This window comes from Scleropages formosus, chromosome 16 (genome assembly GCF_900964775.1).
Source record: "Scleropages formosus chromosome 16, fSclFor1.1, whole genome shotgun sequence".
Classification (NCBI taxonomy): domain Eukaryota; kingdom Metazoa; phylum Chordata; class Actinopteri; order Osteoglossiformes; family Osteoglossidae; genus Scleropages; species Scleropages formosus.
Genome location: NC_041821.1, coordinates 2,828,227 through 2,852,672, shown reverse-complemented (window position 1 = coordinate 2,852,672; position 24,446 = coordinate 2,828,227). Strand labels below are relative to the sequence as shown.

At 49.6% G+C, this 24,446-nt stretch overlaps 1 protein-coding gene across 4 annotated transcripts in view; it reads left to right on the top strand.

Moving 5' to 3' along the window:
• tenm3 (teneurin transmembrane protein 3) overlaps positions 1-23,730 on the top strand; it is a 199,731-nt gene extending 176,001 nt beyond the window's left edge. For 2 of the 4 annotated variants that reach the window (XM_029258797.1, XM_029258796.1), the window contains 10 exons: positions 3,533-3,782; positions 8,547-8,779; positions 10,225-10,379; positions 11,836-12,710; positions 13,815-13,990; positions 14,883-15,118; positions 16,266-16,562; positions 19,537-21,148; positions 21,451-21,581; positions 22,012-23,729. In XM_029258797.1, the coding sequence (XP_029114630.1) occupies positions 3,533-3,782; positions 8,547-8,779; positions 10,225-10,379; positions 11,836-12,710; positions 13,815-13,990; positions 14,883-15,118; positions 16,266-16,562; positions 19,537-21,148; positions 21,451-21,581; positions 22,012-22,767 (4,721 nt within the window). In that variant the 3' untranslated portion in view covers positions 22,768-23,729. Of the gene's footprint in view, positions 1-3,532; positions 3,783-5,279; positions 5,301-8,546; positions 8,780-10,224; positions 10,380-11,835; positions 12,711-13,814; positions 13,991-14,882; positions 15,119-16,265; positions 16,563-19,536; positions 21,149-21,450; positions 21,582-22,011 lie in introns of all 4 variants that reach the window. The other 2 variants (XM_029258794.1, XM_029258795.1) reach the window with 2 other exon arrangements.
• The last annotated feature ends 716 nt before the right edge of the window (positions 23,731-24,446 follow it).

The window sequence follows — 24,446 nt, the reverse complement described above, 5'->3', positions numbered from 1 at the left end:
GACAATTAAAAATATAATTTGATCATTGAAAAACTGAAAATGATGCTTATACTTGTTACTGCATGAGTTGTTTTGTTGTTCCCACATTTTATTCTTTCTCTTATCTGTAATAAATACCTTTATGAAAGCATATTTAATAAATGTTAATATGTTTTATTAAAAGAGCACTTTGTCAAATTAATATTATTTATAATTCCTACATATATTCACAAAAAGTCCCAAAAATAAAAATCCCTTTTATGCATGTTTGAAATTCTGATAAAATGGAATGTAAATTATGATAAATTTATTGTACAGTATAACATCCTCTCTAATGCTGAATATTGTGTTATATTGTGTTATATGTAGAGAAAAGGATAAAATTTTCTTAAATATTGGTTATAAAATGATTACAAAAATAAGTAATGCACTAAAAATATTTGACAAAAAATACTTTTAGTTAGGATGCATGTCTGAATTGAAGAAGACAAATGTTTCATTTTTCAGATGCAGAAAAATTCTGGTTGTCAATATATTAACTGGCTTTTGGCACACAATTGAGCTCATATAAACGACAGCGAGCGCAGCACTCACAGTTCATGTCAAACAAATCCAGCACTGTGGTATTTTTGTTATATTGTATGTGTGTTTAAGGAGGCAAACGCACCGGAAAAATTTCATCACCCGCGCAGCATTTACGATTTTTTAAAAAGTCATTTATTATCACCAAAATCCTCATCAAATAATGTGCAGAAGACATTAAAACATTTTTAATCAAGGCAAATTCAGATGTAATCAAAACCTTTTACGCAGTGTCCTTAGGCAGGATATTAAAAAGCACCATTTTGAGATGAAATCGCAATATTGGCATACCCCCTAATCAGAAACCCCTGCCCGTGGCACTCGTCTTCTTCTCATTTATGGCCGTCATCCATCAAAACCGTTCCCTCCAAATCCACATCGGCCCTCGTTAAACCGTCCGGCCGAGATGCTGATCCTTTAGCGCCCGTTATGTTGTTTTTCCCACCCCTGCCCCTTTTTCCCTGGAACTTGGAGACACATGAAACCACCGACACGGCGATTACACTCAGGGTTTACCTGTTCGACCAAACGCTGTCCCTCACGAGCTCCGCATGAAACTGAAGTGATGGCACGCTCCAATAAATACATTAACAAATGATTTCATTGCAAAGTAGATGCTTTAATCAAAAGTGAATTACCGTACATAGATTGTAAAAGTGTATTTCACCATTTATGCAGCTGGATGGCTTACTGGTGTAGTTCAGGGTGGTAACCCTCCTCTAAGGTAAAACAAAAGGGACCCTCCTGGAGCTTGAATCTGTGACCGTTTGGTCCTGACTTCAGGTCATCATCATAAATGTCTTCGTTTATATTTATTTGATGTTCTTCTCTAAAGCAGCGTGCAACATAAAGATGCCTACAATTATTACCCCCTTTTAAACAACTCGGTAATTTTTACTAGAGCTCTTCAGGATGTGTACCTCCGGTTATCTCCTCAAATTGATAGTGTTCTGTATGTTGGACATGTGTGAAGGAGCATCGCGCCGTGTCACATTCTTTGTATGCGCAAACACACTTGGCCATTGAATTGTTATTTTCAATGTTATTATAGCGCAGTGCAAGGACTTGAACAAGACAGGTCTGACTGTATTCCTGATGGTGGGCCTGCTTCCGTCCCCGTTCAGCCTTTATCCATAGTGAGTAGTGGCAGTATATGCACTGTAAAGGTATACTGCACCATTTGTGAAGGTCAGTGTCTTACTGCTGCTGTTCAGGATAATAACCTGTGAAGGTACAATAAACGCTTTCCTCCTTGAACTTGAACCTCTCACCTTGTGGACATGAGTCAAGCTCATCAGTCATTAATGGCACCAGTGCTGTGCAGTGACTTGAACTTGACAGCCCTGCTTGAATTCCTGACAGTGCTGCTCCTCTAGTGCACCTTCAGTGGGGATGTGGGACTGTAGGTATCCAGAAAGTCAAGGATCTATATGAATCCAGAAGGTCAGAAGTCTGTAGGAGTCCAGAAGGTCAAGGGGTTCTAGGAATTCAGAGGGTCAAGGATCTGTAGCCATCCAGAAGATCAGGGGTCTGCATGAATCCCGAAAGTCAAAGGTTTGTAGGAGTCCAGAAGGTCAAGGGGCTCTAGAAATTCAGAGGGTCAATTACCTGTAGCCATTCAGAAGATCAGGGGTCTGTGTGAATCCAGAAGGTCAAAGGGCTGTATGAGTCAAGAATGTCAAGGAGCTCTAAGAATTCAGAGGGTCAAGGATCTGTAGCCATCCAGAAGATCCGGGGTTTGCATGAATCCCGAAGGTCAAAGGTTTGTAGGAGTCCAGAAGGTCAAGGGGCTTTGTGCATTCGGAAGTTCAAGGAGCCGTAGGCATTCAGAAGGTCACGGCTCTGCACCCTCACAGCCTGGTCTTGGTCATCTTAATGGTCTTCCAGATCTATGTGGGGCAAGAAATAACCGTGTGAAAGGTTCCTCGAACCTGTTCGTGACTTCTTCCGCCTGCTCCTCCAGATGCTGCAGCGCTGCACTGCCTTTGGGATTTGAGAGCTATTTTCAGTCCGGGCCAATAAGGGATACCAGCGTTGAGTAACAGATCATTAAACACTTCACAGCTGTTAAACACACTTTCCAACATTTTTCCTTTCTGCCTCAATGTTTATTTATTGATTTACAGTGTCTCGAGATGCTGCCATTATGCTTTCTTTTCATTTTATCACTTTAATGATGCTCTACACGTCCCTTGCATGAATATTAATATAGTTTTTATGTAAGCGTCTATGAGATGTACATACCGTATATACTGTAATATACATATTCTGCAACAGCCAGTGATGGTTTACTGCTCTTCCTCCAGTGTTTATTCACATTAAGTATCTCAGATTATAGTTTTTATTTTCCAGAAAGTGATTCACATGAAGTAACTCTTGATCTCACACGTCAGTTTTGTCGAACCTCTGAAATTCACAGTGGGGGTGGGAAATCCTGTGGGGGAATCAGTGCTCCGTCAGTTACAAGGGAGACATTGCAGGAAGTGTAAATATTCAAACCGTTTGTGGCTGCGCGGGGTTTATCGATTCGGAAACATGAGTTCGCTTTAAAGATAAACGCTTTCAACAAGGGAAAAAAAATGAATAAATTAGCATTATTAATACTCCTAATTACAAAAGGAGCCGTGATGTTTAAAACGTTTCACTCTCGCAACTTTTCTCCCAGGTTTTCTGAACTTGAAAATGATCTGAAGGAGTAATATTCAAAGTTAAATTAATTACACTCTGGAAAATGTTTATGCGGTACAGTATTTCTTTTTCCCTCCTAAACTTATTTTCGCTCGCAGCGAGAGCGAGTCAATCAGATGGTGAAATTATTTTTCGGCAAAACTTTCAAAAGCAAATGAAAGCAAATAATTCCCCCTCCCCATTTCACGCCGCGTCGATTCGGAAATGTCCGCGAGCGGAGGGAAGAAAGGCGATGGAGCGCGGGCCTCGGCGCCACTCACGGCCTTCTCCTCCCGCCCCTCAGGCATCCTGTACAAGGGCAACGGAGAGAACCAGTTCATTTCCCAGCAGCCCCCAGTGATCGCCACCATCATGGGCAACGGGCGTCGGCGCAGCATCTCCTGCCCCAGCTGCAACGGCCAGGCGGACGGCAACAAGCTGCTGGCACCCGTGGCCCTGGCGTGCGGCAGCGACGGCAGCATCTTCGTCGGCGACTTTAACTACGTGCGCCGCATCTTCCCGTCGGGCAACGTCACCAGCGTCATGGAGCTGAGGTACGGCCTCGCCCCGGCCGCCCATCGTCCCCTCCTTCCGGAAAGCGCTCGCCATCTTGGCTTTCGGTTCCCCCGGAACCCGAGACCCGCGGCCGGTCTGCGCGCATCAAAGGCGGCCGGGCGTGTCCGCCAGAGCTCCCCGCGGGCCTCGCCGACCGGCCGCGGTCAAGCGGAGCGCTTGGAAGCGGTGCCAGCAATGAGAAAGATCTTTGCATCTGCCCGAGCAGCACGGGAGCGAGCGCCGACCACGAGGCCGTCCTCTCGCAGCCCCTCGCGCCTAAACGGCCTCCCCTTTTACCACCTGCCATATTAACGCCAATTTCAGTTTTATTTTAATTTAATTAAAACGTAATTTCCGCTGCTTCATTTATCCTGCAACTCTGGATAATGGTGCCTGAACAGCAGCACAGCAATAATGAAAGTGATTGCAACAAAATAATAATAATAATAACAACAACCACAACTTATTTTGTTGGATTAAATCTGTGCATTATTATGTATAAATCCTTATGGATTATGTGTGCTGGAATTTAATCTGTTGGCACTGTGCTGGTTACGGGGATCATGCACCATTTGCCAAATTCATAAACCAGGAGGTGGCCTGGTGCTTCCAGCCATCACCTTAGAATGGAAGGAGACGGGTTTGAATCCCACCTCTTCCTGCAGTACCCTTCAGAATTACCTTGAATTAATACAGTAAAAATTACCCAGCCCTCTGAATGGCTAAACCGCTGTAAGTAGCCTATTGTTTAAATACACACACAGAGTCTGAAACCGCTTGTCCCAAGCGGGGTCGCGGCAAACCGGAGCCTAACACGGGGCGCAAGGCTGGAGAGGGAGGGGACACACCCACAATGGGACGCCAGTCTGTCGCGAGGCACCCCAAGCGAGACTTGAACCCCAGACCCGCCGGGGGGGGCAGGACCCGACCAAACCCGCCGCGCCACCGCGCCCCGTTGTTTAAATAACGGTTACTAAAGAACAGACTCCCTTCGCACAGCTCTCCAGGGGTGTAAACGCTGGGGGGGTGTGCGTGTGAGGCGCTCCTGGGCGCCCCCTGCAGACAGAGGGGAGACACGGTGTAGCCGCACGGCAAACGAGCTCAGTTGCGGAGGCTGATGCTGGAGCGCGGCCCACGGCGCCCTTGATTCCGCAGTCGTTTTAAAGAAGCAATTTAGGAGTGTGTTTTTATTGTCCGTGACACAATCAATAACCCATTATGAGCCAGTTAACCTGAGCAGGAGCGCTGATGTGGCGCGGCGGCCGTCTCCGGCGCGTTCGCGACTCGGCCCTTCTCTCCGCGCAAGAGTTATTGCCGAAATAACTCCCGACTGCTCGGAGAGCGAGGAAAATATCTCCCGAGACGCTCTTGTTCATCTTTTCTGTTCACACAAATCTTCAGACCCCGCGCTCAAAATGTGGGCTTTCTCTCTATATAATTCACATTTTTCAATTTTATTCTCTCTCTCTCTCTTTCTGTGCTCTTGCTCCTATAAGAAATAAAGATTTCAGGCACAGGTAAGTCCCCACACGTCACTCTGTATATGAGTCTGCGTGTTTGTCTGCATGTGTCAGGTACGGCATGTATTTACTGTGCTTCTCTTCACAAAAATGTCTCATCGGATGCGAAAGAAAATGCTGCTGCGCATGGAGAACGTTCCGGAACAGGCGGAATCGATCAAACAGTTGAGGCCTGCAGTACAGTGGCTGATCAAACTCTATTAAAATGCCGTAACTTTATGAAAATGCCCATTCTTTGGAATTCTCTTTTATGGCAGCCGATGTGTCCGGTTTGCGCCGCGGTCATTAACAAACTCTGTGGAATCCAGCAGACAGCTGGCATCTCCTATTTGGCATTTTTGTGACAATGTCGCTTGTGAAGCTACGGTATATATGTACTTGTACCCGTGAAATATATTCATATACACACGTGATGTAGACTGTTTTCACGTTTTTTTTTTTTTGTCATTTTTCGAGTAAGTTTGTAACGCTAAATTTATTTGGAGAGATGTGGTCACGGAAAAGGCGGGAGTTTCGAGAGGACAGCCGCGTGGCCCTTGGACGAGCGCCGCCGCAGAGCGACCACATGGGTCCGGTCGCCGAGATGAAGGACGAGGTCGTCGCTCTGCCTCTCTCTGCCTCGCTCTGCTCCCCCGACCGGCGTTCCCTTGAAACGGCGCACAACTTTCCGTCCGGGAACACGGGGCCTTGGGCGAGGGCGCCTGCAGCCGCCCTGCGTGGCGTTCGGAGACGTGTTCCGTTTATCGCTCGCACCTGGGGCCCGACCGCCCGCAGGACGGCCGAAGGCCCCCCTCGTTCCTATTTGTACAGCTCCACACGTTAAACTCCAACTCGGTCGCATCACATTACTCCATTTCGAGAGCGGGAGTGTAGGGTCAGCAGGTGGAGTAGTGCTTAAGGTGGTGGCCATGTAATCTGAAGGATTTGGGTTCAAATCCCTGCTGCGGTACCTTTCATCGAAGTGCTTACCGTGAATTGATGCAGTAAAAATAGGCCAATAACTGTAAGTAGTGTGAATGAAAACAATTCATTTGCGTCACCTTGAGCGAAGGCAGCAGGCAAATTTGTTGTAGAGCTTACAGTTGTGAGCAAGTGGTGAAAATTACCCTGCTGTATAAAGGTGTGAATAACTGTAAAGTTGAATATCTAGCATTGTGAGTCACCTTGATCTAAGACATCAGATATTGGTATTATTATTGTTATCATTATTATGTGCATATAGTAATAAAATTACCCTTCTGCATTAATGGGAAAATGACTGTAATTGTTTAAATTGCCTTTAACAGAGGTAATGACTCCATTATATGTGGGCCAGCATATAGACAGTAGGTTTAGGTGTTGTGGGAAAAGTATTTTCAGAGCGCCTGTTGGGACTGTTTATTAGTACTTGAGCGCAGCAATAATTTCCCATTACGTTTTAATGTTAATGAATGAACAATACGCCGAGCTATTAATTTCTGCCAAAGGTTTCTGGCCGCTCGATACTTAATGCGACGGCGGCGTCTCGAGGATTCGTTTCGACACCATTCAGACATAACGCCGCGTCTGCACGTGTCGTAAGGACGGGCGCTGCGGACCCTCGCGCCCATTAGGGCCCATCGACCTCAAACCTCAGACTCCACTAATGAAGAAGCCATTACCGTCAGTCGTTTAACGCCGTTTCTCGTTTCCCCTGCCTCCTTTTACTCGTTTTTTTTTTTAGTCCTTCCTTACTCGAGTTGAGTAATCCGAGTCAACGTTACGTATTGTCTAATTTAAATCCAAGGTGCCGCGGTGCACAAACGCGCCGTAGGCCCTCGTTTGCTCGCCTCCCCGACGTTCTCCTTTCTTCGAGTGTGCGTCCGACGGTTAGTGTCGCGTCCCGCTTCTGTTTTGGCACGTTGAACGGAGCCAGAGAAACACGGGCTGACAATCGGTCGCCGGCTCTCGCCGACGCGTGTCCGAAGGCGCATCGTCGCGCGGAAGCGCCGCTGATCGAAACGGTCCGACAGTTCCGAGGGCGCCGTTAATGTCACGTCGCACGACGGCGATTGCAAGTCGTATCTCGAGGTGTTCGCTGTGCCAGGAGCTCGTTTTTAACGGTTTTATTCTGGAACTTATGAGGTCCCCCCATCCGTCGAAATTCCGCCTTTATCAAACCTCCGTCGTTTGTCGCCTCGTCGTCGTCGTTATTCTGATCACAGTTTTTGTCATTTTATCGTTATCATCGTTGCGGTTTTTTATTCGAACTGTGTTGGCTTTAGTGTTTATTTTTAATAAATTTAAAGAAAAATCTAAATTGTGCTGTCATCGCCGTTATTGTTTTTTGTTGAAATCCTCTTCAGTGTTACCATCATGTTTTTTTTTCTAATCGTGTTATCTGTGTTTTTTTTTTGTTTTACCAAAATTGTCATCAGTTTTTTTTATTAACAGTATCATGTTGTCAGTGTCTGTTTTTTAAATCAGAATAAGTTTATCACTGTTTTTATTTTTTGTCGAAATTGTGTTTACATCAGCGTCGTTATTGTTTTGATTTTTTTAATCAACATCGTCATCAGCTTTTTTTCTCTTTTTTAACGAAATTACGTGTGTCAGGATTGTTTTCTTTAATCAAAACTGCGTTATCGGTGTTTTTATCAGTATTGTTTTTTTCTTGAAATTTTGTTGTCCCCGGTGTTATCATCACTTTGATTTTTCAAATTGTCATCAGATTTTTTTTTATTGTTTTTTAACACAATTGTATCACTGTTTTTATCTCTTTTTTTTTTTTAATCTTTTTGTGTTTTCTTTGTCATTTTTTTTTTTTTAAAATAGAAATCATCGTCATTATCGTTATGTTTTTATTGAAATTGCACTGTTATTGTGTTCGGTTATTTCCGCGGAATTATGCTGTCATCATTGTCATTATCATCGTTGTGCTTTTTTGTAATGGTGTCGTTATCGACGTTGCTGAGTGCGCTGGTGCCCGGGACAAGTTAATTAACTGTTATCATTTATTATTTTGAGTTTATCATCTTTATTCTAAGTATACAGCACTACAGATGCCCACCTCTCCCCGTTCCTCTCTCTCTCTCTCTCTCTCTCTCTCTCTCTCTCTATCTCTCTCTGTCTCTCTCTCTCCCCCACCCCTTGCATGTTCACAAAGCTTTATTTACATGCCATTTTGTCTTCTGTTGCTGGAACGATGGACATGCAGCGTCCATCACGCTCAGTGGCCCCATTGAAGTGGGACTGACACCGTCCTCCCTTCCGCCCTCCCTGCAGCAACAATCCGGCCCACAAGTACTACATGGCCACTGACCCCGTGACGGGCAACCTGTACGTGTCGGACACCAACTCCCGCCGGATATACCGTCCCAAGCTGCTGACGGGGGTCAAGGACCTGCTGCAGAACGGCGAGGTGGTGGCGGGTACGGGGGAGCACTGCCTGCCCTTCGACGAGGCCCGCTGCGGGGACGGGGGCAAGGCCACGGAGGCCCTCCTCATGGGGCCCAAAGGTACGTGGTGGAGGCCCCCCCTGGACGGTTCGGGTGGCGAGGGGTGGTGACCATGCTAATTCAACGTGATAAAAAGAAACTCAGATCCGGTGTGCGGAGCAGCTTCCCATCCGCTCGTCTCCCGCTTTTCCGCTAATCCTATTGAGGTCGCTGGCGCCCACCGCTCTCTTGTCTTTAACCGCTTAAATCTGAGATGCTGAAACCTGAAAAATACCCCACCCCCCGTCCAAGAGGCCCCCTGCGGTGACCGGTGGGACGTTTATAATTTACGGCAGGTATCCTGCGGAAACGCCACCAGAGACGTGTCCCATTTCACATGTCCGTCCCGCCTGTATTAATGTCCCAGACCGTCCCAGAGGATCCACGTCAAGTGCAGCGCGTCATTTACCTCGACTTTGCCGCAGCTCTCGCGGCGAGAGCGATGGAGACGTGGCCTCGGCAGGTTTCCCACCTTCTTGGACCCCGACGAGTCCTATAAAAAGATGCGGGCGAGCAGGGCTGGACTGCGTGGGGCCGACACGCTGGGGCTGAAGCGTAACTCATCTCGTCGGGATGCAGGCTGTTTCGCTTGCTTTCCACCCCTTTTTTTTCTGCAAAGTTGAAGGCGCTGTGAGTAGCTGACGAAGGTGGGAAAAAAAAACGGGAGGGAAAATGTCGAGTATATGTCAGCAGCAGATGGCTGAAATCCCCCCCCCCCCCAGATGGCCGGTGGACTGCGGGCTTCAGAGTGACACTTTTCATCTGTCCCTTTTTCGAGGAACTGTCGCAAAGCCAGCCCTCCAAAATCCATCATCCCCACCACCCCCTTTTGCCTGAAAACCCATCACACCCTGCAGAGACGCCTCCAGCGGAGGGCGACAGTCGGCAGTTACCCCTGAAAACGGGATCTGGTCAAACAAACGCTGAACTCACTGGTCCCGTGGTCCGTTGGGGGCGCTGTAAACACCCAGGCTTCTCCCGAACAAAAGGCAGTGGGAGCGCGGATGGTAGTCTGGTCCCGCCACGTGAATAACGAGCGTTCGCTCCTTCTCTCAGCCCGGGTTTGGCATTTTACCTGGACTCGTAACCATGGCAACCGCCCCCTCGCTTCATCACATGTAAAACGCAAAGACGCTGCAAGTAGTGGGAGGGTCCCGCTTCCTTCTGCCCTATAATTAGTTTTTTCAACAGGCTCCTTGAATATATACAGTTTGTCTTAGTTTATGTGAACCTTCAGATAAAAGAATAAAATCTCAGCAGACAACAGCTACAGCATTTTCCACTTGTTCGCGTACGAAATAATTCAACAGCACATTGCGAAATGTGGACTGTGGAGGGAAGGGAGGGGAGGGGAGAGGAGGGGAAGGGCGGGAAGCTGTACCCAACACACGTGCGCGTCGTGTTCTGGCTGTAAATCATGCCGGACCAGGTTCCCCGTGTCTGCCATGCGTACTTCTCCCCCCCAGGCATCGCGGTCGACAAAAATGGAGTCATTTACTTTGTCGACGGGACCATGATTAGGAGGGTCGACCAGAACGGCATCATCTCCACCCTGCTGGGATCCAACGACCTCACGTCTGCCCGACCTTTGACCTGTGACACCAGCATGCACATCCGCCAGGTGATTGCCTTGACTTGCAGCCTTCTGTCAGTTAGCTGTGTGTGTGCGCGTGTGTGTGTTTGTTTTTCCAACACAGCCATCACAATGCAGAAGTCATACGTGGCAGAGTTTCAGCTCCCCCTGCTGGCGCCTCCTGTCACGGCGCTCGCTGGCGAACAGTGACAGTGCCCATTAATCACCGCGCACACGTACGCCGCCCAGCTCACTCAACTTGATGGATAAAACACCACTTCCTCAACTCACTGGGCTTCTGTACAAAAAAAGCTTGTTGTATAATGGCTCCTAGAGGCGGGGGGATGCTGAACACAGTGTGAGCTCGACGGCACCGTTTCCTCCTTGAGCGTGCGCCGTGGTACGGATCCCCTCAGCCTGCGGCCTTCGTACGCCGCTCGCTGGCGACCACGCCTAGTCGGGAGTAGGGAAAGGCGCTTCCCGATGCCGCGTCCAAACAACGTCCCACAATTAGGTTCGCATCCCAGACCGCGGCCGCTTCGGACGTGGGGTTTTACATCACCGAGCCCAACTGCGTTAGTCCTGTTGCCATGGCAGTGCGAATGAGCCCCCTGGTAAATACTGGCCCCTGAAGTCCCAGAGCCCCCCGGACGGCCCCTGCTGAGGTTTTTGGGGCAAATCTGCACAACGTCCTGATATACGCGTGTACGTATATTTCTCATTTCCCAGCTGAACGGTTTCTCATACGGGCTCGGCTGCTGCTGCTGCTGCTGCTGCTGCGCCGGCGCTCTCTGCGATGGTTTGCAGTGACGTGATATAGCAGAAGTCCTGCGCGTAGAATTTCAGCTGACACGAGCTGTTAAACGCGCTCTTTCTTCCGAGAGTTTGAAAAATACATCAAGATACACGTATGTGTGTGGAAACTTTTGCCGTTTACCATGTATAATTCATAGCCGACTCGCGGCGCCACTGGCTTCACGGAGACTTTTATTCTTGCAGGGATCGGTGAGGTACGCGGCTCAGCCTCCATTACGTTTTAATCAGCAGCCCCCCGACAAGCTCCAGCTTTCGCGCAGGAGTTTTGGGCCGAGTCGTATGTCATGGCAGCTTGGACCGCTGCCACCAGACCGCTGTCCCCGGTCGACACGGCGGATGAATGGCTTGCTGGGGGTTAATTAGCCCCGGTGCACAGGGATGAGCTTTCCGAGGAGGACTTGGGGATGCTGGCTGCTGAGCTGGGTGCTGGTCTCGGGAAGGGATTAGGAGGTCTCATGTAGTTAATAAAGACCCCCAGGTGCTCAGCACATGCTTTTTTAATATTCTTTGAGCAGCACCGTTCGTAGGTGAGGAGGGAGCAGCGATGTAATAAACCAAGGGACAGAAAGGCAGGATAATAAAGTCCCGGCAAGATGTACGGCGCGTGCGGTTTCGCTGTCCTCGGACCCCTGGCCGCCAGCGACGCCGCCCCTCACCCGTCTTGCTTGCTGCTTGTCCCCGGCTGCAGGTGCGCATGGAGTGGCCGACAGACTTGGCCATCAACCCCATGGACAACTCCATCTACGTGCTGGACAACAACGTGGTGCTGCAGATCACCGAGAACCGGCAGGTGCGCATCGTGGCCGGGCGGCCCATGCACTGCCAAGTGCCTGGGGTGGAGTACGCGCTGGGCAAGCGAGCGGTGCAGACCACGCTGGAGTCGGCCAGCGCCGTCGCTGTGTCCTACAGCGGCCTGCTCTACATCGCCGAGACGGACGAGAAGAAGATCAACCGCATCCGGCAGGTGTCCACGGACGGTGAGATCTCCCACCTAGCGGGCACGCCGTCTGAGTGCGACTGCAAGAACGACGCCAACTGTGACTGCTACCAGACTGGCGACGGCTACGCCAAGGATGCCAAGCTCAACGCGCCGTCCTCGCTTGCCGTGTCCCCCGACGGCACGCTCTATGTGGCTGACCTGGGCAACATCCGCATCCGCGCCATCGGCCGGAACCGGCCCGTGCTCAACTCCATGAACTTCTACGAGGTGGCGTCGCCGGCCTCGCAGGAGCTCTACATCTTCGACACAAACGGCACGCACCAGTACACTACGAGTCTGGTCACCGGTGACTACAAGTACAACTTCAGCTACAGCAACGAGAACGACTTGACGGCCGTGACGGACAGCAGCGGGAACACGCTGCGCATCCGCAGGGATCCCAACCGTTTGCCCGTGCGCATCGTCTCCCCGGACAACCAGGTGATCTGGCTCACCATCGGCACCAACGGCGGCCTCAAGAGCCTAACGGCCCAGGGCCAGGAGTTGGTCCTCTTCACCTACCACGGCAGCAGCGGCCTGCTGGCCACCAAGAGCATCGAGATTGGGTGGACCACCTTCTTCGAGTGAGTGCACCGAACGCGTGTCCCGCGCCGCGATCCCCCCTTGACAGCGCACGGAGCAGAATGTTCTTCAAATGGTTTCGAGAGAGTCGTCACCGACGGGCCGCGTCCCGTACTAGGCCCAGTGCCCAGCTGTGCCCGGTTGGTGCCGTTCAAACTGGGACACCTGCCGTTTCGTGAAGCCCACCTGCTGCTGACACTGGCAGGCGATGGGCAGGCAGAGCAGACGGTATCTAATAAATCACAGCGGGACGGCTCTGGGAGCAGCCCAAGCTCGGCTGGAATACCTGGGCAGCAGGGAGCCTAGTGGTTAGAAGTGTCACTTTGCACCTGAAGCTCCTGGGTTTGAATCCCGCTCCGTGCTGTAGTAGGTTCGATCGAGGCAGTTGAATTGATACAGTAAAAAAATATCCTGCTGCATAAATGGGTCAATCATTGCAAGTAGATTAGTGTTCAAAACTAATGCTGTAAGTTGCTTAGGAGAAAAGTGTAAAGTGAATTAATAATAATACTAATGATGATAATCTACAGGCGTATCTGGTAGCCTCAAGCGCTGGGAAACTGAGTTGTGCCTTTGTGGGTCATGTTGATGGGCTCCCGAGCAACACGTGAAACGATTCTGCTCTATAAACTACAAATTGGTGTAAAACATCTGCCTGCGTTAAGGGGTAAAATACGTAACAGAGTCGACAGTCGCACGGAGTTTCACGTAAAAGAGAAGAGGTTGTTCTGTCGTGCGGCGAGGACAGCCATGGGTCTCCGCACTGTTGGAGCGGTGTTCAATCTGCCGTTCCTTATCGCTGTGTCGACTCAAAATTGAGTCTGTGTCCATCGCGACCTTCTCCAAGATCAGCGCTTGTAAGTTGTATTTATATATATATATATATTTTTTTGCTATCATGCCATCCAGTGTTACAAAGTTTCCCTCCAAATTAAAAAAAAAAAACCGTGAGAAATTGTGCTTTCCCAGTTTCTGCGCTCCACTGCCCGTACCGCCGCTCACCGCCGGGGCCTCGGATGGCCGTTGCCTTGGCTTGATGTAGCTGAACAGAAATAGTTTGTATTAAAGTGTGTGTGTGTGTGTCTCTTCCCTTCTCCACCCTGCAGCTACGACAGCGAGGGCAGGCTGACCAACGTGACCTTCCCCACCGGCGTCGTGACCAGCCTCCACGGCGAGATGAAGAAGGCCATCTCGGTAGACATCGAGACGTCCGGCCGTGACGAGGATGTCAGCATCACCACCAACCTCTCGTCCATCGACTCCTTCTACACTCTGGTTCAAGGTGGGCAGCTCGCCGAAGAGCCGGAAAGGGGACGAAACAGTCGTTTTTATTTCTTTTTGTTTTTTTTAAGACCGTCCTTTGCTTTTACGAGCACGACATTATGTGTGCGCTGGGGGACGGGAGCGCGCTGCTAGCCTGGACCTCCACAGCAATAAAGAAATGACTGGAGATCCGTTCATCAACAGCGCTGCGGCGCCTCGAGGCCGCGGGATGCCTCTCGAGGGGGGCACCGGGCAGCTCTGCGTTCTCACATCGACCCGCCGAGCATGTCGGGGTCGCCCCGTTCGCACCTGCGTCTGCGCCTGCACCATCTCGTACATTCAGAGTCATTTGCCGCCGCGACGACTTTGACCCCCCACCCCTTGGCGAGCGGCGAACTCAATTTCGTTCCTTACCCCACGACATGGCCCCGAGCGAAACGGGGTGCGGGCTCCGACAATGTGTGCCTGATTGTAAGCAGCGCCCAGGAATTTAGCGCTAATTAAAAATGGCCTCCCGAGCCAGCGGTCGTGGCGGTGGGCGAAGAAAGACGATGAAAGGAAGCTACCTCCGGGGAGCTGTCTTCGCTCGGGCAGGTGGCGCCGCGCTTGGAGAGAGCGGAACGGGGATTATCTGTAAGCCACCTCTGCAGCCTGGCCGCGACACCAATCACGCAGCCGCTCGGTAATGGTAAGAAAAGATCTCGGGCGCTTTTGTTCCCCGCGCTGTTTCCCGGCACCTGCCACGAGCATGAAAAGATGGAGACCTTGGCTCCCCACCAGGGGGATCTCGGTGCATCCGCCGCACCTTCCTCTCTGAGCCCGATAGACACAAAGAAAACCTCGGCGAGGACAAGAGAAGCAGCGATGAGCGAGTTTCCGGCGCTAACCCTGCTCTCTCCCACCCCCTACAGACCAGCTGAGGAACGGCTACCAGGTTGGCTACGACAACTCGCTCAGGGTCGTCTACGCCAACGGGATGGACACGCACTACCAGACGGAGCCGCACATCCTGGCAGGGACGGCCAACCCCACGGTGGCGCGGCGCAACATGTCGCTCCCCGGCGAGAACGGGCAGAACCTGGTGGAGTGGCGCTTCCGGAAGGAACAGACACGGGGCCGCGTCATCATCTTTGGCCGCAAACTCAGGGTGAGACGCTCTGGTATTTGATTGATATTGAGCAGTAGAGTCATGACATCGAGAAGGAGAAACAGCGAGTCACATAAAATGTACAGACATGCTCTATGTGCATTTAGACATGGGTGTGAATCTGCCCAGTCTGTATACCGTTTTCATGCTTTGCTCGTCTTTACCTTGGCTTTCCTCCGGGTGCTCTGGTTTCCTCCCACAGTCCATGTGTTTCAGGTGAACTGGTGGCTGTAAATTGTCCCTTGTGTGTGTGTGTGTGTGTGTGTGTGTGTGTGTGTGTGTGTCACATTGCTGTGCTGTATGAATGGCTGAATGATCATAAGGACTTCAGTGCCATTTATGTAGCACTGCAGTTATAACTACAAGTATGCAGTATATACTGTGCTGTATGACTGTATGTTCTTATAGTAGTTGTAGTAGTAATAATAATCATCATAATAATAATAGTTGTAATAATAAGCAGCTGCTGTAAGCATCAGTAAAGTATCAGATTACTGTTAGCCCAGCCTGATGTTAAGGGTTCGCTCAGGCCGAGGAAAGATGCAGGAAGCCGCCCCCCCAAAACGAACGTGCTTATGCTAAATGCCAGCCCGGGTGTCAAGCTCCCCGGGTCACTCAAGCCCTCTTGCGTAATAATGTAATGAATGTCTGATGTTAAGGCTCGCAATTGAAAAACTTGCCTCTGTCGCCTTGGGAGGAGATGGTGCGAATGTGTGCCTTGTGCCAAGTCATTACGCTGAAGTGTCTTCAAGGCTCCGAGTTGCTTTGAAAACAAACACGAGGCCGTTAGCCCTCTTTCTTCGGCGGCTCCGCACCCGAGCCCATCAGGTAGTCCCTCGGCAGCCGAAGCGCGCCTTTCTTTCTTATTTATGGGAAACGAGTCGGGCCGCGGGTCATCGTGCGGCTCGTCGCCTCCAAACGAATAGCTGCGGCTGAAGAGGAGTTTGCTTTGAGCTGCGTGATCTCTCCAGTATTATCCTGCGTCGCATGCGCGCTTGCGAATATGATTTTTTTGTCAATAAAAATGAGCTCTGAGGCCTGAAGGGTCTTTGTTTAGAGAAAAGCGCTGAAACCAGGAGCAAAAGCTGAAAGAGGCTCAGACCCAGACCCAGACTCAGGCCCGTCCTCCTCTGCACCCAAAATACAGGTGAACGGCAGGAACCTCCTGTCCGTGGACTACGACCGAGCGCTGCGCACCGAGAAGATCTATGACGACCACCGCAAGTTCCTGCTCAAGATCGTATACGACACCTCGGGCCACCCCACTCTCTGGGTGCCCAGCAGTAAGCTGATGACCGTCAACCTGACCTACTCGTCCACGGGGCAGGTGACCAGCCTGCAGAGGGGGCCCACCACCGAGAGGGTGGAGTACGACAGCCAGGGACGTATGGTCTCCCGCGCCTTCGCCGACGGGAAAACCTGGAGCTACACGTACCTGGAGAAGGTCAGTGAAGGTTCCGGAAGCGCTCGAGTGAACGTGTGACTCGGCTCGGCTCGGTTTATTCGCTCGCTGGTTTGCTTCTGTAAACATTTCGGGCACAGCTATAGTAAATAATTAATTCGAAGACATTTTATTCTAATATTCATTAACTTCCAAAAAATGACAATGTAAAAATCAGCGGTGTCCCCTTTATCCTCGGGTTCGTGTTCCACGGTTTCAGTTACCCTCAGTCAACCGCGGTCCGAAAATACACACACACACACACACATTTTCAGAACCGCTTGTCCCCTACAGGGTAGTGGGAAACCAGAGCCTACCCGGCAACACAGGGCGTAAGGCCGGAGGGGGAGGGGACACACCGAGGACGGGACGCCAGTCCGTCGCAAGGCACCCCAAGCGGGACTCGAACCCCAGACCCACCAAAGAGCAGGACCATGGTCCAACCCACTGCGCCACCGCACCCCCTTTTCGGTCCGAAAATATTAAATGGAAAATTCCAGAAATAAACGTTTTATGAGTTTTAAATTGCACGCCGTTCTGAGTAGCGTGATGAAATCACCCGGGACGTGAATCATCCCTTTGTCCAGGGTATCCACGCTGTATCCGCTACCCGCCCGTTAGTCGCTCAGTAGCGTCCAAGTTATCAGATCGACTGTCGCCGTATCGCAGTGCTTGTGTTCAAGTAACTCTTTTTTTTGCCCTTTTTTTTTTTTTTTTTTTTTTTTTTTTTAAATAGTTAAAACTCAATACTTACGAGGACCTGGACAATTAGTTATTGTTGTGAATCTCTTTTTGTGCCAAATTTATACATTAAATTTTACAGTATCATAGGTATGCATGCATAGGAAAAAACATAGTATATATAGGGTTCCGTACTCTCCGTAGTTTCAGGCATCCGCTGGGGGTCTTGAAACACAACACAACACAACCCGTGCGGATAAGGGAGGGCTACGGTACCTTGACACTCCTCCTGTTCGATGCTGATCGTTGACTGATTCTTTGCATAAATATGTGCGACTTTATTCACCTTGCAGTTGATCACTGAGGAACACCACAGAAAAGGAGTAGAAAGTGTACAAGTGAGTTGAATTAAGGTGGTCCTACACTCCTGTATGGCCTCTCTTCACTGCCATCGTTCAGCTTACTCGGTAAACACAGGTCATGTTCGCCACAGGCAGAAATTGTGGAAATCACATTTTAAAAAATACAGTTAGAATTAGTTTGTATCTTCAAAAAGATGATACTTGACCCCGGGAGGATGAGGTGTCGGTGTATAAAACGTACACACTCGTACGTGCGCGCACTCATGCGCGCAGGAACACAGAGACTGTTCAATATCATTTTGAGATGGGTAGCAAAAGAAAATCTAATATTTCCATTTTGTGCATTCTATTGTTCCAGAGTCCAGAGGCAGAAAATCTTTTTTTCCTCCCCTTTTTCTTCTTTTTATTGAAAGTGTAGGCAGTTTTCAGGCAAAATGGGCCAGTTAATAGAGAGCGATGCTGAAGGAAACAGTGCGCGATGGCAACGCAAGTCTTAAAAAGCACACAAGTCTCCCATTTTTTCTAACTGGGAGTCGCTTTGGAAGAGAGCAAAACTCAGAGAGCGTGCTATCGTATTCATGTGGTCAAAACAAGCAAGGTATTTAAAAGGAAGAAAACGGCTATGAAAAGATTTCAGGGTCTCCGGAAATGATTGTACGGTACCGTTAAAGCATTTGAAATGAATATAGCGACTGAGGCTGCGTTTCCTTCGGGTGCCCCGAGGAGAGGGAATCGGGGAGGGAGGAAGGCTGACGTGCGGAGAGATCCGGCTCAGAAATGATGCGGTGTTTGTTGGGGAGGGTTTGCACGCTGAGCGATGACTAACAGGTGTGCGTAGAGAGGCGAGGAGCCTGAGCGGGAGGGTGGGGACGGGTTCTGATCTCGTCGGCAGTCGCTATTATTATCGTGAGGGAAGAAGAAGGCGGTAAGAGGATGTTCGCCCTTTTAGTTGCCGTGCCTGTGAAGCTACGCTCGCCTTGCTGAGGGCTACTCAACTCCGAGTGCAAGCGGTGCCGCTGCAGAACAAGAGCTCGGAGCTCGACCGTGTGCCTTTCCTTGTGTTTCCGTGCCCGCCTGCCCGGGTACGTGCCCCCGCACATTAAATATGCATAGGTTTTCCTCTTCCTTTTCGTCGGCTGCCACCGGTGCAGGTAGCGTGACCGCGGAGAGTGAAATCAGTGCAGGAACACATGCCACAGTGAGCGCCCGGGGAGTTTGAGTAATGTCCGTTCGAGTGCGGCTGACAAGGTGAAGGATTCTCCCTTGTCGCTGACACTCGCTGCCGTGCCCTAAGAATCACACATCTTCCCTCTTTATTTCCTTAATAACATACAGAAAGAAAGACTGGAAGTTGCGCTGAGCTACGCCGCTTTGTCACGGTGCCTCCTCAAGTCGGGCACCGTCAATTTGGGACGGTGCCAAATGGCTTGTCGATAGCTCCTCGGGAGCGCTTTGCTCGTTTTTATGTTGTCGCTGCGACGGGACGCGAGCCATTGTGCAGCAATAAAGACGAGCGAGCTCACAAGTGTCGTCAGCGGAAACTTTATACAGGGAGATGATCGGTAATAACAGGCCCATTTCTTTTTTAAATTCCACAGCGACGCGACGCGCCTCTCGCTGAATATGGAAACCTGCTGTTTGGCTAAACGACTGTGATTTTAGCCTGCGTTACACCATAAGTATCAGCACCCCATGAAGCCCAGGCTAATAATTGCAGATTGCTTTAGAATTATCCATCCGAGTGCATTAAATAGGCAACTTGTAGGTCAAGGATAATTGAATTAAAAAGGATTTTATTGCCAAAACTGAATGCTGATAACTGCTTTAGCGTCAGTTTCTTGTGTCATCTTTTTTTTGGTGTGCATCTGTATAATTGTTGCTGTTATCCTTCCTTCCTTCCTTCCTTCCTTCCTTCCTTCCTTCCTTCCTTCCAGTCCATGGTGCTTCTGCTCCACAGCCAGCGTCAGTACATCTTCGAGTACGACCTGCAGGACCAGCTGTCTGCCATCACCATGCCCAGCGTGGCCCGACACACCATGCAGACCATCCGCTCCGTGGGCTACTACAGGAACATCTACAGTCCGCCCGAGAGCAACGCCTCCGTGGTGGTGGACTACAGTGAGGACGGGCAGCTTCTCCAAGTAGCCCACCTGGGCACAGGTCGAAGGGTCCTCTACAAGTACAGACGGCAGACGAAGCTTTCCGAGATCCTGTACGACAGCACTCGCGTCAGCTTCACTTATGACGAGACAGCAGGCGTCTTGAAGACAGTCAACCTCCAGAGTGAGGGGTTCATCTGCACCATCCGGTACCGGCAGATCGGACCTCTGGTGGACAGGCAGATCTTCCGCTTCAGCGAGGACGGCATGGTGAACGCTCGCTTCGACTACACTTACGACAACAGTTTCCGTGTGACCAGCATGCAGGGTGTCATCAACGAAACGCCGCTTCCCATCGACCTCTACCAGTTTGATGACATTTCAGGGAAGGTCGAGCAATTTGGAAAATTTGGTGTCATCTACTACGACATCAACCAGATCATTTCCACCGCCGTTATGACCTACACCAAGCATTTTGATGCCCACGGCCGGATTAAGGAGATCCAGTATGAAATATTCCGCTCTTTGATGTACTGGATAACTATACAGTATGACAATATGGGCAGGGTCACAAAAAGAGAGGTTAAAATTGGGCCATTTGCAAACACCACAAAGTACGGCTACGAGTACGATGTGGACGGGCAGCTCCAGACAGTCTACCTGAATGAGAAGATAGTTTGGCGCTACAACTATGACTTGAACGGAAACCTACACCTTCTGAACCCAAGCAACTACGCACGGCTCCTCCCGCTCCGCTATGATCTCCGCGATCGCATCACCCGCCTCGGGGACATCCAGTACCGCATGGATGAGGATGGTTTCCTGCGGCAGAGGGGCACCGAGATCTTCGAGTACAACTCCAAGGGTCTCCTTGTGCGTGTCTATAGTAAGGCCAATGGCTGGACCATCCAGTACCGCTATGATGGGTTGGGCAGGCGAGTCTCCACCCGCACCAGCCTGGGACACCACCTCCAGTTCTTCTACGCAGACCTGAACTACCCCACTAGGATCACCCATGTATACAACCACTCCAGCTCGGAGATCACCTCGCTCTACTACGACCTGCAGGGCCACCTCTTCGCCATGGAGATAAGCAGCGGGGAGGAGTTCTACATTGCCTGCGACAACACGGGGACCCCTCTGGCAGTCTTCAGTAGCAACGGGCTCCTCCTGAAGCAGGTGCTATACACGGCATACGGTGAGGTGTACTACGACTCAAACCCAGACTTCCAGCTCGTGATCGGCTTTCATGGGGGCCTCTTCGACCCTCTGACCAAACTCCTGCACTTTGGGGAGCGGGATTACGACATCCTGACTGGGAGGTGGACCACCCCAGACATTTCCACATGGAAGAGGGTGGGGAAGGACCCTGCCCCCTTTAACCTCTACATGTTTAGAAACAACAACCCCATCAGCAAAGTGCATGAGGTGAAGGAGTATGTCACAGGTGAGGAAAGTTGGGAGGAGCCTTGCTTGAAATCAACTTAAATATGATTGCATTGACCTGATCTTTTGCTGGTAGCCTGTTTCCTCAATGGGAAATTGATATTTATGAATATTGTTTCTGAAGAAACTGTCTGTTCCCAGTGGAAGTGTTTGGTCCACTTCTGCAAGCTTCTGCTACTTGATTCAGTTTATGCACAGCAATAGGGTTGATAAAACTCCTTGCTTTTACTTCTCAAGCCCAGAAATCGAGATGTTCTTCATTAAATATTCCAGTAACTTTGCCACTTCTCCCGGTTTCTGCAGATATCAACACGTGGCTGGTGACTTTTGGGTTCCACCTTCACAATGTCATTCCCGGCTACCCTATTCCCAAGTTTGGTCTTACAGAACCGTCCTTGGAGCTGAAGAAGAGTCAGCTTTGGGATGACTTACCAGTAAGGCTGTAGTGTTGCTCATTACTACTTACTATGAGTAACCTTTGATGAGCTTGTCAAACATGTTACTTCACCGAATAGGTGTTGCTTCATCATCGGTTCTGGGTTGGTCCATAGTTTAACACACATAAGACAGTGGCTAGTTATTCTCCAGAGTTCAGTCTGTTAAATGATTTCTCTTTCATTGTTTTTAAGGTGTAAATTCCAGATATCCATATTTTTTTTCCACCGGTTTTGCAATTTACCTTCAACTCTATATTGGTTGCATAAAGAAAAAAATGGCATGAAAATCTGTAGGGTTTTTCTCACACTTCAGTTTTGGTTCCCCTTCGGCTTGACCAGTTCTCATGATCTTTGGGAAATGTCTGCTTGTGCCAAGAGATGAATTCTGCATTTGGTCACTGATGTTGTGCGTTGTTCTTCTCCACAGACCATCTCTGGAGTCCAGCAAGAAGTGATCCGTCAGGCAAAGGCTTTCCTGTCCTTCGAGAGGCTGCCTGAGATCCAGTTCAGCCGGCGGCGAGCTAGTCGGGAGAAGGCATGGTTGTGGTTCTCCACCGTCAAGTCACTCATCGGGAAGGGGGTTATGCTGGCAATAAACCAAGGCCTGGTGACCACCAATGCACTCAACATTGCCAATGAGGACTGCATCAAGGTAGCAGCCGTGCTGAACAATGCCTTCTACCTGGAGAACCTACACTACACAGTAGAGGGCCACGACACGCACTATTTCATCAAAACCTCGCTGCCCGAGAGCGACCTGGGCACGCTCCGGCTGACCAGCGGGCGCAAGGCCCTGGAGAATGGCGTCAACGTGACTGTGTCGCAGTCCACCACGGTGGTGAACGGCAGGACTCGCAGGTTCGTTGACGTGGAGCTGCAGCATGGTGCCCTGGCACTGCATGTGCGCTACGGCGTGACGCTAGACGAGGAGAAGGCCCGCGTGCTGGAGCAGGCCCGACAGAGGGCGCTGGCGGCCGCCTGGGCTCGGGAGCAGCGACGCGTGCGTGACGGCGAGGAAGGCGCACGCCTCTGGACTGAGGGAGAGAAGAGGCAGCTCCTGAGCAGCGGCAAGGTGCTGGGCTACGACGGGTATTATGTACTTTCGGTAGAGCAGTACCCCGAGCTAGCTGACAGCGCCAACAACATCCAGTTCCTAAGGCAGAGCGAAATAGGGAAGAGGTAACAGACTGTCCGTCACTGGCTGCCAAAGAGACTGCTCCCTGCCTTTTCTGGAGGGTTGGGCGGGGCTTTGGGCTGTGGTTGAGTTGGGTGGGGGGCTGCGTCAAGCTGTGGATTAGCGCATAGCCGCTAACGGACTGATTGTCAAGAACGATCTTCTACTCTGGGCCTATTCAGTGCTGCAAAACTCTTATCCGTGGCACAGCCTTGTTTGAACTGCGGAATCCAGGAGCCGAGGGATAGTTTGTACGAGTAAAAATGTCTTTACAAATAACCTTAAAAGGTGATCTGCTTCAAAAAAAAGTTTTAAAAAAGGAAAAAAAAAGTTTACATAATGCATATCACTGCACTCACATGGACTAATACATACAAAGCCTGTTGATTTTGTTACGAGACGGTGTCTATAATCAGCTCTTTGTTTTCATTCCGAATGGTTGACTTTTGCTTATATGAATAAACAAGTAGTCTCGCTCTTAATAATAACATGCATCTCAGTCCCCAGGAGAAACTGGGAATCACCAGTGTTCATTCATCCAGCTGCTTCTCTTGTGCTGTTTCTAAGGACATTGCCACCAGTGTCATGGGCCCGGCCGTCGGTGCTCGCGATTTTTAATGGTATCGTGGGGGGGGTTTGGGGCAGAGTTTTGAGTTGATCGTGTCGAGAAATAAAGGAATCAACAGGCAATCACGTCCGACAAGGCTATAGAAAAAACTTTTTGAAGCATTATTTGAGAAAGGTTCTTTACTGAATTTTCTTTTTATACAAAGTCCCAGCTATTCGCTCATTAAATATTAGTCTCAGAGAAAGTAATTTATGTAAAGTGTTTATACATTAAATAAACTCTGAAAAATGCAGAGAACTTTCTTCCTGTCATGCATTGATGTTTATACTCTTCATAAATTTTAAATATTTTAGTTTATTAAAATTTATGGTAAACGTAAATAAAGAAACAATCATATGCACTGTATGGTTTGTACAGGTTTATTATTGACTGAGTTTTTTGTGGTCATTTCTCCAACACACAGATAGTTGGGTGTATTATTGGCATTGCCACTGTAGGGCTGAAAAAGTTGCATTTACAATGACACAAATAATGTTTCTTGCTTTGATAGCCTTTTGAAAAGATGATGTAAAACGTTATAGGTGCTAATAATGTTTTTTTGGTTATGCCAAGACATCTAAACGTAAGCCCAACTTAACGTCCAGAGAGTTGATTTTTCCTCGAAGAGAACAGCTCAGGGGTCTGTCTGAACACACAACATCTGAGTTGTCGCAAACATTTTTCTCCTTCTGTGCATCAGGCTTCATTTTTAGAATCAAGTTTTTAAACCCACCGTATTTGAGACTGATGGCATGCCAAATTGAAGAGATCATCGCCAAACTAAAATGGAATTACCATGTCTTGTGGTGAGAGTTGCCGGCAGATTATTGACCTTGAACAAACGCTGAACTGTCCTATCAATATTATTTTATTCTTAAAAGGAACCATATAGTATTATCATATGCAGTCTGATGCCTGATGCCTATTTTTTTCCAATGGTGACAGATTTAATGTCACCTGGTGGTGTGTAAAATTGGAGGGTGGCACCCCGGTGCGGGTGAATTCGGAGCGCTGACCTTAAGATACAAGGAAACCAGCAAAAAGAAGCACTCTGGATGAAACGGAGATTGTCGGATGTAAC